The 15,194-nt window shown below is 43.1% G+C and overlaps 1 protein-coding gene across 1 annotated transcript in view; it reads left to right on the top strand.

The window, feature by feature from the left end:
• Window positions 1-2,331: 2,331 nt before the first annotated feature.
• The window catches only part of Sec23b (SEC23 homolog B, COPII coat complex component), a 38,440-nt gene continuing 25,577 nt past the window's right edge, over window positions 2,332-15,194 (top strand). The window contains 12 exon segments of the mRNA XM_038332220.2: window positions 2,332-2,484; window positions 5,417-5,651; window positions 6,532-6,589; window positions 8,048-8,135; window positions 10,074-10,170; window positions 10,172-10,214; window positions 10,216-10,320; window positions 10,422-10,457; window positions 10,459-10,508; window positions 11,264-11,408; window positions 11,835-11,993; window positions 12,334-12,449. Coding sequence (XP_038188148.1) covers window positions 5,431-5,651; window positions 6,532-6,589; window positions 8,048-8,135; window positions 10,074-10,170; window positions 10,172-10,214; window positions 10,216-10,320; window positions 10,422-10,457; window positions 10,459-10,508; window positions 11,264-11,408; window positions 11,835-11,993; window positions 12,334-12,449 — 1,118 coding nt within the window. The 5' untranslated portion in view covers window positions 2,332-2,484; window positions 5,417-5,430.

Genomic DNA, 15,194 nt, shown 5'->3' with positions numbered 1-15,194 from the left:
CACCAGACCTCATTTCAGATAGTTATGATCTACCATGTAGTTGCTGAGAAATGAACTCAGGACCTTTGGAAGAGCAGGCAATGCTCTTAACCACTGAGCCATCTCTCCAGCCCTCTGGCAAGATTTTTATGCAAATAGTAACATTTCATAGTAACATCTATTTAAACTAAATTCTATGATTTGTGGTACTTAAAAAGTTTGACTTATCTGAGTGTGATTGTCTGTGGGTTTTTTTTGTACTTAGCTATTAATTTATTATGTTTTTATTTATTTTTTTACATACTAATCCTATTTCCCCCTCCTTCCCATCTTCCCATTCCTTCCACCTTCCCCTCATCCAACCCCCCATCTGCTCCTTAGTGAGGGTAAGGCCTCCCATGAGGAGTCAATGAATTCTGTCACATCACCATGTTGAGACAGGACCAACGCCCTTCCCTCTGTGTCTAGGCTGAGAAAGATAATTCTTCATAGAAAATGGGCTCCAAAAAGCCAGACCATTCATTAGGGATAGCTCCTGGTCCCAGTGCCAGTAGCCCCACAAACTGCCCAAGCTACACACTGTCACCTGCATTCAGGGGGCCTAGATTGGTCCTATGCAGGCTCCCCAGTTGTCAGTCTGGAGTCAGTGAACTCCCACTGGTCAGGTCAGCTGTTTCTGTGGGTTTCCCCACTGTGGTCTTTACCCCTTTTCTCATATTATTGCTCCTCTCTCTCTTTGGCTGGACTCCGGGAACTCTGTCCAGTGGCTAGTTGTGGATCTCTGCATCTGCTTCCATCAGTAATTGGATGAAAGTTTCAGGAGCTCATGCCTATTTTCCCTTCCTAGGGTTCTCTTTGTTTCTCAGCTTCTCTGGCATTGTAGACTATAGGCTGGTTATCCTTTGTGTTATGCCTAATATCCAGTTATGAGTAAGCACACACCATATTTGTCTTTCTGGATCTCGGTTACCTCACTCAGGATGGTTTTTTTCCATTTTCGCGTATTTGTCTGCAAATTTCAAGATGTCATTATTTTTTTTTTTACTGCTGAGTAGTACTTCATTATGTAAATGTACCATATTTTCTTTATCCATTCTTTGGCTGAGGGACATCTAGGTTGTTTCCAGGTTGTGGTTATTATAAATAATGTTGCTATGAACATAGCTGAGCAAATATTCTTGTGGTATGAGTGTGCCTCCTTTAGCTTTATGCCTAAAAGTGGTATGGTTGGGTCTTGAGGTAGATTGATTTCCAATTTTCTGAGAAACAACCATACTGATTTGATGGCCTGTGTTTTTAATCCTAGCTCTCAGGGGGCATACGAGGGCAGTGGAAAGCAGATATCTATGAGTTCCAGGCCAGCCAGAACTATCGTGAGGCCTGGTTTAAAGAACGGTTTGAATTAATAATTAATTGAGCTATTTAATGGATATTCTTTGAATTGCCTAAACATTTCTTAATATAAACTTAGGATTTTAGAGTGTGGGGACTGGAAAGCTGGTTCATCGGTTGAGTGTGTCGTGCTGGGGCTCAGTTCCCAGCGCTCATGTTAGGGGATACACAGCTGCCTGTAACTCTAGCTCCATGGGGCCCCACATTCTCTTCTGGCCTCTGTAGGCCCTGCACACTCAAGTGTACACATGCATACACTGACACACAGGCAGGTCTAATTAAAAACAAATCTTCAAAAAGATTTGAGAATTTGCTGGGTTTTTTCTTCTCCACTTGTAAGAAATTATAAAATGACTGTGGCGGTCACAGAAATTTGTGTTATCCATAAAAGTGGACTCTGTTAGTCTCCTAAAATGCTTGATTTGATACCCAATTACTCATTTCCTTGTCAGGAAATGACAGGGAGATGAAACAGGCTCTTCTGAGCGCAGAAGCCACAGCAGCAAGTGAGAAGGGAAAGTTTGGTCCTGCGAGGAACTGCACCTGCCACGCTCAGAAAGAACTTCAACTAGCGGTAGAGACTCTCTGCCACCCGGTAGAGACTCCCGGCCACCTCCAAGGCCCTTCCCGCAGGCTGACGGCCTCTTCCGGACAACTTCGGGTTTCACTGGGGTTACACGTCACCGGTCTCGCTTCCCGGTAACTAAGGTGACGAGTGGGACTTCCCTCTGAGGCAAACAAACGTCGTGGTGAGTAAGGGCGGACGCCGGAGGAGTGCTGGATGCATTTGGACGACGGACTCGCAGGCGCCGAGGTCCTGCACAGGAGCAGGAGAAGCGTTTAGGGATGTGTTCGAGGACGCACATACCCTAAATTTTGAAGTTTCAAGCGTGAGAAACGAATGACTTGCCCTATTCAAAGATGGCGGCACAGCATTTCTGCCGGTTTCGGTCTCACGCGTCAGCCAGAGCAGCGCTCTCTGATTGGCTAGGACAAGGCGCCGTGGAGTGACGTATGGGAGCACTGACCAATCGACTGTGAGCTGAGGTGGACTTGGCGGTGGAAGCCGGAGCCGAGCCCTGGAGTCCGTGGGGCGCGGAAGGCTCTGTCCAGGTGAGTGGCTCCGGGCAGCTGAGCGGTCCCGCGTTGGTGAGTGGGCGCTTAGGAGGATGAGAAGGGCCGAGGCCACAGGTGCCCGGGCAAGGTGGGCTGCTTCGGGGAGGAGCCCTCTGCTTGTCAGGCGGAGGCATCAGAGGGGACTGAGGATCTAGAAGCTGGATTGAAGTGACTCGTCCGCCCCATGCCTGGTGGCAGAGGACCGGTTTCTGACTCTTTAGCCATGGGAATTGAGGTGGTGGTGGTGGTGGCTTGAACATTCGGAAGGATTGAATCCTCATGAAAAACTTGAGTTTTGCTTTGTGATTAGTGAAACCAGAACCCAGATCTTCAGTACAGGGTTAGGTGTTGTTTAGCCGTGCCTACAGATGGCTACTAAGTCCTGGAAAGTTATGTCGTGGAGAAATGAGAGTGGCTCAGATATTTTATTGGATCCTTTCAGGTATTTTATTGGATCCTTTTGTGTATTCTCTTACTTGCATGTTTACTTTTTCAGATATCTGTACTCCTTGAGAATTTGCTATGAACAGTGGACTCATGTCCCTTGAAAAAAACGTACATTTTCTCAACATATCGAATTTAATAAACGAACATAGAACTAAAAAGGATTCATGCATTCACTGAAATCTTCTCTGAATTAACATGAACAGGATTAAGTAACCGTGGTCTAGAAGGGTCAGGAAAAGAGGTCATGGGAAACAGCAGATTTTAAAATGTAGAGACCTGGGGACCTTTAAAGAGGGGTTACCGATATTGAATGGAGTTTTCTGAAGTAGTTGCTGAAAATGGCGATATTAGAACATACCTACCTGTGATTTATTTATTACCCTCCAGGAAGGTACATAAGTGCTTTCTGTGTAGTCAGTGTTTTGGCTTCGTGTGTTTGCCAGCAATAACAAGGAGATGTCTTAGAGTTTCCATTGGAACAGATTGCGGATTTTCATTGTGTGGGTTCTGTATGGTAGAGCAATTAATTTGCTTTTCTGGGCATATAAAATTGCCCTCATCGAAGTTATTTGCAGTATGGTATTGCTCAGAAGAGACATCAAGCATGTCTGTCACTAAAAGCACTTTACTATTTTATATATATGTGAAATATTACTTATTATATTACATATATAGTATATATGTTATATATAATATTACATATACATATGCACACACATATATTTTATTTGATCTCCCTATGTAACCCAGGAGGCTTTGAACTCCTTTAGTTCTTCTGCCTCAGCTTCTCAAATAATGGAGATTACAAGAATTTTCCCTCTGTTCTCATCTCATAGATTCAATGTTCTTGCTTTCCTTTCTCATTGTTTTATTTATTTCTTTGCATGAGATGTGCATGCTGTGTGTGCACCTGTCAGATCTCCCATGCTGGGGGTTGAAGGCAACAATTGTAGCATTGGTTCTCTTCTTACAGCTCTGTGTGGGATCTGAGGACAAAGCTCAGGCTGTCATACTTTACCTGCTGGGTCACCTTGCCAGTCCTTGCTTGTTTTCCTGAAGGGCTTGTTCAGTTGAACCTCAGTAACTTACATGTTGCAATGTGTCCACAGCTAGGAGGCATTTGCTCAACAACATTGTGGTCTGAAAGCTTAGTCCGAAGGACTGACTTCCCAGGGCTTTTCAAGGATGAGCATAAGCAAACATGCTAAGGAAGGAGGACTAGGGGAGACTCGGCATGAAAGCAAACTCCCCTTCGTAGTGTTGGTGTGCCCATTAAAAATGCTTGACTGTCATGCTGCTTCCTGTTAGTAACCGGATTCTCAAATCAGTATACAGTTCTTTTCTCCATAGTGAACAAAGTGTGTATGTGTGTGTGTGGGGGGGGGGGCACAAAAGGTTACTTGGAATGTAACATTTCATACAGTATGTACTTTGATGGATAAAGGAAGGAAGGGAATTAGGGAAGTTGCTGGCTGATGAAACAGTTTGAGACTTTGGATACATGGTTGAAACTGGCTTGTCTGAGGACTTGAGCTCAGTGCTTGCCTAGCATGCACAAGGCCCTGGATTCAACCCTTAGCACCACAAACAAACAACTATATAATAGTAATATCTGCCTACACATAGCTAACAAATGGTCAAGCACTTCAGCCTTTAACTGCTTTGATTTTTTTCAAGTTCTACAGAGATGGTTTGAGAAAGTGACCTATTAGTTTTTTTGCCAACTTGATACAAGGCATTGTCATTTGAGAAAGGGAAACCTCAGTTGAGAATATGCTCCTACCAGGTAGGCCTGTGGGGCATTTTCTTGATTGCTGATTGATGCGTGAGGGTCCAGCCCACTATAGTCAGTGCGGCCCCTAGGCAGGTGACCCTGAGTTTATAAGAAAGCAGGCTGAGCAAGCCTTGAGGAACGAGCCAGTAAGCAGTGCTCTTCCATGGCCGCTGTATAGTGCCTGCCGTGAGTTCCTGCTCTGACTTTCCCGGAAGATGATGGACTACAAGAGTAAACTGAAATAAACCCTTTCCTTCCCGTGTTGCTTTTGGTCATGGTCTTCTTTGTTTGTTTGTTTTTTGAGACAGGGTTTCTCAGTGTAACGGTCCTGGCTGTCCTGGAACTCCCGTTGTAGACCAGGATGGCCTCAAATTCATAAAGATCCGCCTGCCTCTGCCTCCCAAGTGCTGGGATTAAAGTTGTGTGCCACCACACCTGGCTTGGCCATGGTCTTTATCATGGCAGCAGAAAACTAAGACAGAAAGGAAGAATAGTCAACTTTGGGGGTCTGAGAGAAGAAAGTTACTCTTATCCTACAGTGACAGGTTTTTCCTAACCAAGTGTTTGTGAAACATGATCTCTTTGTTTGGGACTGAGTGCTAGATTTCTGGTGTGAACCACTGCACCTAGCTTGGGATCATCTTTTAATTTTTAATTTTATTTAAGATCAGCTGAGAATTTTGCATCTAATTAAAGCTTTATTTTTAGTTTCCTTTTAGACCATGGCAACATACCTGGAGTTCATTCAGCAGAATGAGGAGCGAGATGGCGTGCGTTTCAGTTGGAATGTGTGGCCTTCTAGCCGCCTTGAAGCCACAAGAATGGTTGTTCCCTTGGCTTGTCTCCTCACTCCTTTAAAGGAGCGCCCAGACCTGCCTCCTGTACAGTATGAACCTGTGCTTTGCAGCAGGCCAACCTGCAAGGCTATTCTCAATCCACTTTGGTATGAATGCTTTAAAAACCTGGTAAAATAAGAAACAAATTGTCATCTTTATGCAATTCTCATAAAAGTCACTTGATTTCTGTAGAAGAATTTCCAGTTTGAGGTAAGAGTAAGTAGATGCTATGATTCTTCGAGGATGATTGCTCGCGGAAACCTCTCTAGTCAAATACTTCAGATCACATTGGAATCTTTTTGTTTGTTGTCTTTTTTGAGGCAGATCTAGCCCTGGCTGTCCTGGAACTCACTATGTAGACCTAGTTGGTGTCCACCTCACTAAGATCCTTCTGCCTCTGCTTCTGCCTCCCAAAAGCTGGGATTAAAGGTGTTTCTGGAAGGAACCTTATTTGAACAAGGGGAGGACAGATAGGGAGAGTTTGGAATTGTCCTTCCTTGTATCCATCCCTTCCTTCCTTTCCTTCCTTTCTTACCCCCTCCCAAATTAGCAGTTTGCTTCTGGCTTAATTGTACACTTTGAGGAATGGCTTTCTTTCTTTCTTTGGTTTTTGAGACAGGGTTCCTCTGTAGCTTTGGAGCCTGTCCTGGATCTAGCTCTTATAAACCAGGCTGACCTCGAACTCACAGAGATCCACCTACCTCTGCCTCCTGAGTGCTGGGATTTAAAGGCATGTACCATCACCTGGCAGTGAAGAAATCTTAAAACATTGATCATAGACATGAAAAAGACAAAAAGAATTTACTAATTTGAGGGAATTTTTTTTGGTGTTTAATAGCTAGTTTACCCTGCAGTCAGTCTCACGAACTCTTTTGTATATGCACACTCATAGAAGCACATGTCTGTTTAATTTACAGAACTTTAAGTCTACATTTGATTGCTTTCCTGCTTAGAAATAAACCTCTGTGATATTTATCTTTCTTGCAGTCAAGTTGATTATCGAGCAAAACTTTGGGCTTGCAATTTCTGTTTTCAAAGAAATCAGGTATGTAATTTAATTATATGTATACACACACACATTTTGTTTTTGTTGTACTACTCTGGAAAAGATTATATCAACCTACATGTCTATCTACACTGGTGATTAGCACTCTTTGGTGATCTCAGGTAATGGCTTTTGTTAGGCACATTGGTTTTGAATAGTAGGGGACATATAAAATTCTCTGATCTTTCTAAGTTTTCTATAGGAAGTAAATATATTACATAAAGAAAATAGATCTGCTGTTTATATTTTATTAGATCATATTAATTTCTTAATTAGATGGTGCATGTTATTGAATTTTCATCACCGTCTAACTTTAGGGGTCCAGTATCAATGTTGAGCTCCTTCTGCTTTGAAAGTGTCACGTTGCCTGAGTGGTGATGGTTTGCAAGCCATTTATCCCAGCATTTGCAGATGGATCTCTGAGTTCGAGTCTAGCCTGGTCTATAGATATGTTCCAATATAGCCAGAGAGCTCCAGAGAAACTGTTCCAAGAACAACAAACAAAGAAAAGTGCCGTTGTAGTTCACCCTCTCTCCCCCAGTGGGGTTTTCTTATGTTGCCCTGACTGCCCTGGAACTCTGCGGGATCTCTCTAGCTGTTGCTTGGTCAGCTTTTTATTAGACCACTCAGGCAAGGTGGAACAGCAACACATCGCCTACAAATTAAACAAATGCAGCATAAACCAAAACCCCACACACCTTAACATAATTAAACAAATGGGGTAGAAACAAATGTAACACATTTTTGCCTAGTAAAGGCAATATTCTACAACATTAACAAATGTAATACATCTTTACATAGTTAAAGTACTATCTCATGACATTGGCCTTGGCCCCTCCAGCTCCTACAATCTTTTCTTTCCCTCTTCAGTATTCCCCAAACGTGGCCTAATGTTTGACTGGATCTCTGGATCTGTTTGCATCAGTTGCTGGATGAAGCCTCTCTGATGACAATTGGGCTGGGCACCAATCTGTGTGTAAAGCAGAATATTGTTAGGCATCATTACATTGACATTTTCCCCCTCCAGGCATGTTTGGTTCTATCCCTAGGGTCTCTGGGTCATCCAGCCTGTGGGTCCGGTGCTGGTCCAGGAAGTGTTTGGGGTAGACTTACTCTTAGGCCACAGGTTTTAGGCTAGCCTTTTGGCCAAGATCAAGTGTAGTATCTATTTTTATCAGTGAATCTTTTTAAGGTTATATGGCCATAGACATGTAAGAAAATTAGAAGCTTTGAGTGCTATTATTTGTGTTTTAGCAAGATGTTTTTTTATTTTGTGCTTTTAGAATTAAAATGGTCATGAATCAGTTTTATAAATGGAACATAAGTGTACCATGCATGTTTGGAACTGGAGCTCAGAAGTGGTACATTGCCTATGCCTAGGCTAGCTTCAGCACAAAGAAAAAGTGGAACACAAATCGCTTGTAACCCTAATTAAATGTTGTTTGTTTTCTCATTAGTTTCCCTCCAGCATATACAGGAATATCAGAGGTGAACCAGCCTGCTGAATTGATGCCTCAGTTTTCAACAATTGAGTATGTCATCCATGGTAATTTTGTCACACGTTTAATGAACACTGTTAAAATTGAGTTTCTTTTGAAATACTTGGAGTGATACAGATCTCTCACCTGTCAGTGAAAGTAATGCTGGTGTCCATGGAAGCAGATTCTAGACAGTATGTTACAGTACATTTCGTTACTGGCTTTGTTTTTTTAGGTCTCGACTAGGCTTTAACAAGGTGGAACTGACTGAATTAAAGCATGTCTCCACAGCTTCTTCATCTCACTGAGACACTTCATTGTCTAGGTGGTCAGCTTAAATTTATAGTCCTCTTCCCTTCCTGTCGCTGGTCCCTATGTGGTAGAAGGAGAGATAGGCTTGCAGGGATCGTCTGGCCCTGATGTAGATTCTGCAGTCTGGTTCTCTTCCCGCCTCCCTGGTCTTAACTGTTTCCTCTGGATCTCCCTAAGCATTCTGAGACTTAGGCCCCTCACACAGCCTGCCCATGATCTTCCTATCTTGAGCATGAGTCTGGTGAAATCAACAACCAAATGCAGCTGAGGAGATGAACAGTAGCTAGCCTGGCCTAGAAAAGTTAGACTTACCCCTTCCTGTTCTCACCATTGATTTCTTTCTTCCACATCCCCTGTCTTACTTAGTAGGCTATCCACTGAGTCACTATTTAGAACATACCTAGATTCTACCCCAACACCTTCTTGTCCTCAGCCATCCTGGGCGTCTGCCTCCCTCACTAGATACATACAGTGTCTTAGCTGTCCTCTCTCACTAGATACATAAGGTGCCTTAGCTGTCCTCTCTCACTAGATACATACAGTGTCTTAGCTGTTCTCCCTCACTAGATACATACAGGTCTTAGATGTCTCCTTCCTAGATATATACAGTGTCTTAGCTGGTCTCCCCTCATTGACCTGTGCCTGCTTGTATTTTATTCTTAACCCAGCAGTTATTGTAACTCTCTAGAAACATGTATTATGTTACTTCTCTGCTCAGAAGCCTCCACTGACTAAATTGACCCCTCTTCACTCAAAACAAAAAATAGTCTTCAAGGCCCCCACTAGTGGTCCTTGTTCAGCCAGTGGGCCTTCTTGACTCCTCAAGTGTCACACCTGCCAGAGGGTTGTTTGATCTTTTTCCTCAGGCTGGAACTCTTTTTTGCTCTGTGTCTGTGTTGCTCCCCACTCCCCTCTCTTCTTCCCTCCCTATTACCATGATTTGTTTATGTATTTGTTTATTATGTGTGTATGTGTGTGGGCATATGTGTCAAGATCAGAGGATAAATTTGTGGAAGCCAATATTTCTACCTTGTGGGGTTCTGGGGATTGATACAGGTCATCAGGTTTGGTTTGGCCTTTATCTGTTGAGCTGTCTTGTCCCCTCAAATTTTACTTTCTTACCAAGGCTGCCCTTTTCTTCCTCTCTCTCCTTTTTATTTATTTTTTATTTATTTACTTTTTGAGACAGGGTCTCACTATGTAGCCCTGGCTGTCTCAGAACTCAGTACATAGACCAGGCTGGCTGCAGACTCACAGAGATTCATCCGTCTCTGAGTGTTGAGATTAAAGGCGTATGGCCCATCCCTGGCCCTGTTCCCTTTTTATCACAGGATCTGCCACCTTCCACCATCTTAGCTGTTGCTGGCTCCCTGGCCTTCCTGCTGAGGTTGTTCCTTTTGGTGGCAGGAATCTTTGTTCTTCTGTTTAGTTATGATCCCAGGGTCTGCAGTTAATGAGTGGCACATGGTAGTATTCGATATTACATACATTTTTAGATTTATGTTTGTCTTGATGTACTCTGGGTCATTTGATGAGGTAATTAGAAGCTGGTAGTAGATTTTTTAGCTTTACAGTCTGTAGCCCCTGGGAATTACAGCTATAAAGACTGCTGTTTTGTACCTAATTTGCCCTATGCTAGCTGCTATAGCTATGTATATACTGATCATTATGCCCATTTTTCTCTTTGTCCAAAGCGAGTGGTGCTCGATCCCCCTCTGATCTTTTCTCTATGTGGGTTGACACATGTTGGAGGAATGATGACCTTCAAGCACTCAAAGAGTCCCTGCAGAGTCCTGAGTCTCCTTCCTCCAGATGCTCTGGTTGGTCTTATCACTTTTCGGGATGATGGTGCAGGGTTCACGAGTTAAGTTAAGCTGTGAAGGAATCTCCAGAGGTACGTCTTCCGAGGGACCAAGGATTTTAACTGCAAAACAGATACAGGTTTGTGCTTGTCGAGAACCAGGACCAAGGGTAGATCTGTGATGCTTATTGTTTACTTTTAGTGTATTGGAAATTGGATCTTTCTGTTTTTTCCTTTTCAGGATATGCTGGGCCTGACCAAGTCAGCTATGCCCATGCCAGCAAGCAAGGCCTGCTCAACCTCAGGAGCAGCCTTTTGTTTCCAGCAGGTGAGCTATCAGTATACAGTGTTACATGTTCTGTGGTGGGCATGCCCTGACAGCCCAGGAGAGCAAGAAGAGCGATGCTAGGGACTTCGGGGGTCCCTAGTTCTAAGAAAAGAGTTTTAAGACTAGACCCAGATGCTATTAAATGTCCTACAGAAACATTTTGACACTGTTTCATTGGTCCCCTCGTCTTTGAACATGGCTGTTATTCTTGATCCTTAAGTAAAGCTGACAAACAAAAACACTTCTTTTGGGTGGTACTTTGAGTAAAACCTGTAGAGCAGGCACTCACTTCCTTTCAGTTGATGAAAGCCTGAGGTGCCTCAGCCAGGTAGCAGCCAGCAAATGTGCTGGAGACACCTCCACTCTGGGGGAAACCAGAGTGTTTTCCAGCTTCTAAGGCTCAAGAGGCATGTGAACCGAAGTTGCAGCATGGTTAGAGGACTGTCCACAGAAACAAACTGGATTTATTATTAGATTTCTTTGCTGCTTCTAAAATTTAATTGAGTTGATGTTTTCCTTTTTCAGTTGATTTTTTTAATGGCTTACAGTTGTATAAATTGTGATTATTAGATTTTATAGTGTATTTCACATTAAAATTGTTTGGAATTGCCTTTTGTGTTTATAGAGGTAATTTTTGAAGGAAAAGGATTGAGTTTTTGCTATTGAATAATGTTTTGAAAAGCAGTATATGGGTGACCTAGGGTTAAAGGAACTTTACTAAATTACAACTGATGTGCCCTTTTGGAATCATACAGATTTCTGCAGCCTGTTCACAAGATTGATATGAACCTCACAGATCTTCTTGGGGAGCTGCAGAGGGACCCATGGCCAGTAACCCAGGGGAAGAGACCTTTGCGGTCCACTGGTGTTGCTTTGTCCATTGCTGTTGGATTGTTGGAGGTAATTCAAATATTTTATAAGGACCTCTCAAATCATACAAGCTGTTCTTGTTAGCTCTGTTTGAAAATTTCTTGTGCCTTATGTCAGGTCATTGTCTGTGTATCCAAAAGTATTTTAGTCATTATTATTTATATTAAGGAGGCCTTCAGTATTTTTAAAATACCAAAAATTTTAGGAAAAACTATGGGAATGGGAGTAGTGGAAAGTGCTTTTACTAAATAAAGTGCAAACCCACCTGGTTGAGAGAAAGTAATCGCTGCTTTTCTCTGCTGTCATGCATGTTACTCCGCGGCACCCCTAGTGCTGTGAGCAGGTGAGGAGGCAGGACAGTGGAGAGTTTGTCTTTGGAGTATTTTATACGTAAATGAAAGCCATAGTTGGAGGGGGAACTGTATGCTTATGCCATAATCTTCACTCTGTTTTCAGGGTACTTTTCCAAACACTGGAGCCAGGATCATGCTGTTCACTGGAGGCCCTCCCACCCAAGGACCTGGCATGGTGGTTGGAGATGAATTGAAGACTCCTATTCGTTCCTGGCATGATATTGAGAAAGATAATGCGCGGTTCATGAAAAAGGCGACTAAGGTAGGTACTGTTGGGTTCCAGCTGTAATTGCAGTGACAGCCAGGTGTGGACTTCTCTAGATGAATGATGGCTACTTTTCTGAAGTCAGAAGGTGCTTGGATAGGGGCTCTTCCAGATCTTGGCTCCCATTAACTTGTCTAACTTGTCTCTATCTATGGTTCTGGTTAAAGAGAATGGTTCTAGAGCTTTGAATCTAAAACTGTATTTTTATTCTATGTGGTTGTTTTATAGACAGTGAATTTTATGCTCCCTTTCTTGATTGCATCCTTAGGTGTATTAAGACATGCCTTGGAATTATGCTTCTCTTTCCTAAAGATAGTTTTTCCTTTTTTATTTACAGCATTACGAGATGCTTGCTAATCGAACTGCTACAAATGGTCACTGCATTGATATTTATGCTTGTGCACTTGATCAAACTGGACTTCTGGAGATGAAATGCTGTCCAAATCTTACAGGGTATGTTAACATGTTCAACTATACCTTCCCTATGGTAAGGGAAGAAATGAATGATGGAGTCATAGGGGTAAGGGAGGGTAACCTCGGAGCTTTCCGGTCGCTCTGCTTTGGGTTCATTGGCTGGAAAGGGAGTGTGGGCCCTGTGGAGGAAGAAGCGTTGCTTAGCAAGAGGTCTCAGGATTTTACCGGGAACAAACTGCATGAGAATAACTGTTTCTTCTTTGGAATTGTTAAACTTAGCTGAAGACTAGCGCTGTGCTAATGTGGAGTGCCTACTGGCCTTCAGCTGTGCACATCTTTGTGACAGGCAAACAATAGCATCTGAGTGTCATACGTCATGCAATTAGAAGGAACTTGACCTGGCTAAGTGACTGTGACAAGTGCTAGTTACACAGCAAGTCAGTATTGTCCTCAACTAAAAATGTAGAATGAATTCTCAGCTTGCCACGATGATGGGACTAGGAACCATAGGGCTTATGGAACAGATTAGGATGTTTTTTGGCTTTCCTCAGACCCTCTGAATCAAGAGCTCTTGGGGAGCAGCTGTCCCGATTTTAGTGTTCATGAAGTTCAGAAAGCACTGAGGCGGAGCCTAGAATCTGTAGTTCAGCTACATGATGGTGTCGACCAGGGAACTTCAAAGACTCTAGGAAAAGAGAGTGAAGAACAAAGCAAGCTGCTCTGTCTGTCCTGTCCCCTGGTATAATTGACATGGGGCATGGCTTAGGCATCAACATTCTTCCAAGTTTTCTTCCATTGATTCTAGCATAGAGCAGAGTTTGAGCACACACAGCCTTAGTTTCTCTGGGAGCTCATTAGAAGTGCAGCCTCTTAAATCTCATTTCTCACTTGCTGAATCAACCTACATTTGCCCAAGTCCTGTTGACTGGAATACATGGCATAGTTTGAGGAGCATCTACAGAAAACCATGGATAGGGCCAAAGAGTCTGCATTTCCTTTGCCTTTTTTCTTTAACTTAAATTTTATTTATTTGTTTGTTTGTTTATTTATGAGTATACATGTGTGTCATTGTACACTTGTGGAGGTCTGAGGACACTTTGTGGAGTTTTATGTGTATGCATGTGTATGTATGTCATTGCACACATGTGGAGGTCTGAGGACACTTTGTGGAGTTTTATGTGTATGCATGAGTATGTATGTCAGTGTACACATGTGGAGGTCTGAGGATACTTTGCGGGAGTTAACTGTCTTCTTCCAGTGTGAGGACCCAGGTATTGACCTTAGGGTGTCAGTCTTGGTAGCAAGCACCTTTCCCTGTTGAACCATCTCCCTGGTCCGTATTTGTGCTTTTCTAATTAACCTCCCTAGTGATTTTTTTGTACTCTCTTAGGGGAAGGTGTAGGAAGTAGAATCTGAGCCACTTGAACCTGTTTTGGAGAGTAGGACAGATTGAGCCAATTGTAATAGGTTGGGTCTTAATGGACCTGGTAGGCATATCTGTACCCATAGCACTCTAGAGGATCTTGAGTTCAAGGCTAGCCTGGGCTGTATAGCAAGAAGTTCACTTTAAAAAGATAAAGCTTTCCCCCACCCCATAGAAATTAATAACATACATGATGGCAAGATGGCTCAGCAGGTAAGTGTGCCTGCTTGCCTCCAAGCCTGAGACTTGAGTTCAATCCTGGGACTCATGTGGAAGGAAACAAACAATCCTGCAGCTTGTCCTCTGACCTCTGTGCCCTCCATGACTTATGCATACCTATTTATAAACACACAAACACACACATACATAGAGATGGATACATGTAACCCCCCTTTAAAAAAAAAAGAAAAGAAAAGGGAGAAACCACAAAACAACCTTGAGACCAAGAGAAGCCCAGGTTCTGGCCGAGTAGGATGACCTCAGACAAAGGCATGGTGACCCAAGCTGGACTAGAGGAGTAGTGGATGGTTTTCTAGGACACTCAGAGACTCCCTTGGTGCTTGTTTTCCCTGCTGAGATGTTGTACTTTTTCCCTTTGAGCATTTGGTTTAAAGGGGTCACATGATGACCTGGAGATGCCTGATGGGAAAGGAGGGAATGCTGGGTGCTGCTCAAAATGTTTTAGGTGGAGAATGATAAGTGTGAGAGAGAAAAGCCTAAACATCTTTACTGCCTACAGCCGGGTATATGTGTGCATGTGTGTTTGATTACGGTCTTACTGGCGTAGCCCTGGGTGGCCTCAAATTCACAATCCTGCTTCAGCCTCCTGAGTGCTGGAGTATAGGAGTGTGCCCACCACTTGTGTGACATTTGATTGCAATAATTGCAGACTGATGGGAATTGTGAATTTGCCCACTCCTCATTTAGCATCTCCCAGGGTAGCACTTCACACAAATGTGTAAAGTGCCAACTTCAAGAATGGAAATAGCACAGTGCAGGCAATGACACCACAGACCTGTGTGATTTTCCTGCTTGTTTTCTTTTTCTTTTGTGAGTATAATCAAGGAGATTATACCATATTTGAAGATTTGTGTATAGTGATCAAAATATAGAATTGGTATCTTAAAGTCTTATAAAATATTTTTACATTTACTCTTTTTGGTATGTGAGTGTATACGTGTATGTCTCTGAATGCACACACGTCGTGGCACTTGTATGGGTGTTTGATGGCTATCTGTGGGAGTTAATTCCCTTCCTTTACCATGTGGATTCTGGGATTGATTGAACTGAAGTTATCAGACTTAGGGGTACCCTTACCCACTGAGCCACCTTCCCAGCCCCCTAGAACTGCCATAAGGATC

Source organism: Arvicola amphibius, chromosome 5 (genome assembly GCF_903992535.2).
Source record: "Arvicola amphibius chromosome 5, mArvAmp1.2, whole genome shotgun sequence".
Classification (NCBI taxonomy): domain Eukaryota; kingdom Metazoa; phylum Chordata; class Mammalia; order Rodentia; family Cricetidae; genus Arvicola; species Arvicola amphibius.
The sequence above is the reverse complement of the archived record's forward strand: the minus strand, read 5'-3'. Positions and strand labels throughout refer to the sequence as shown.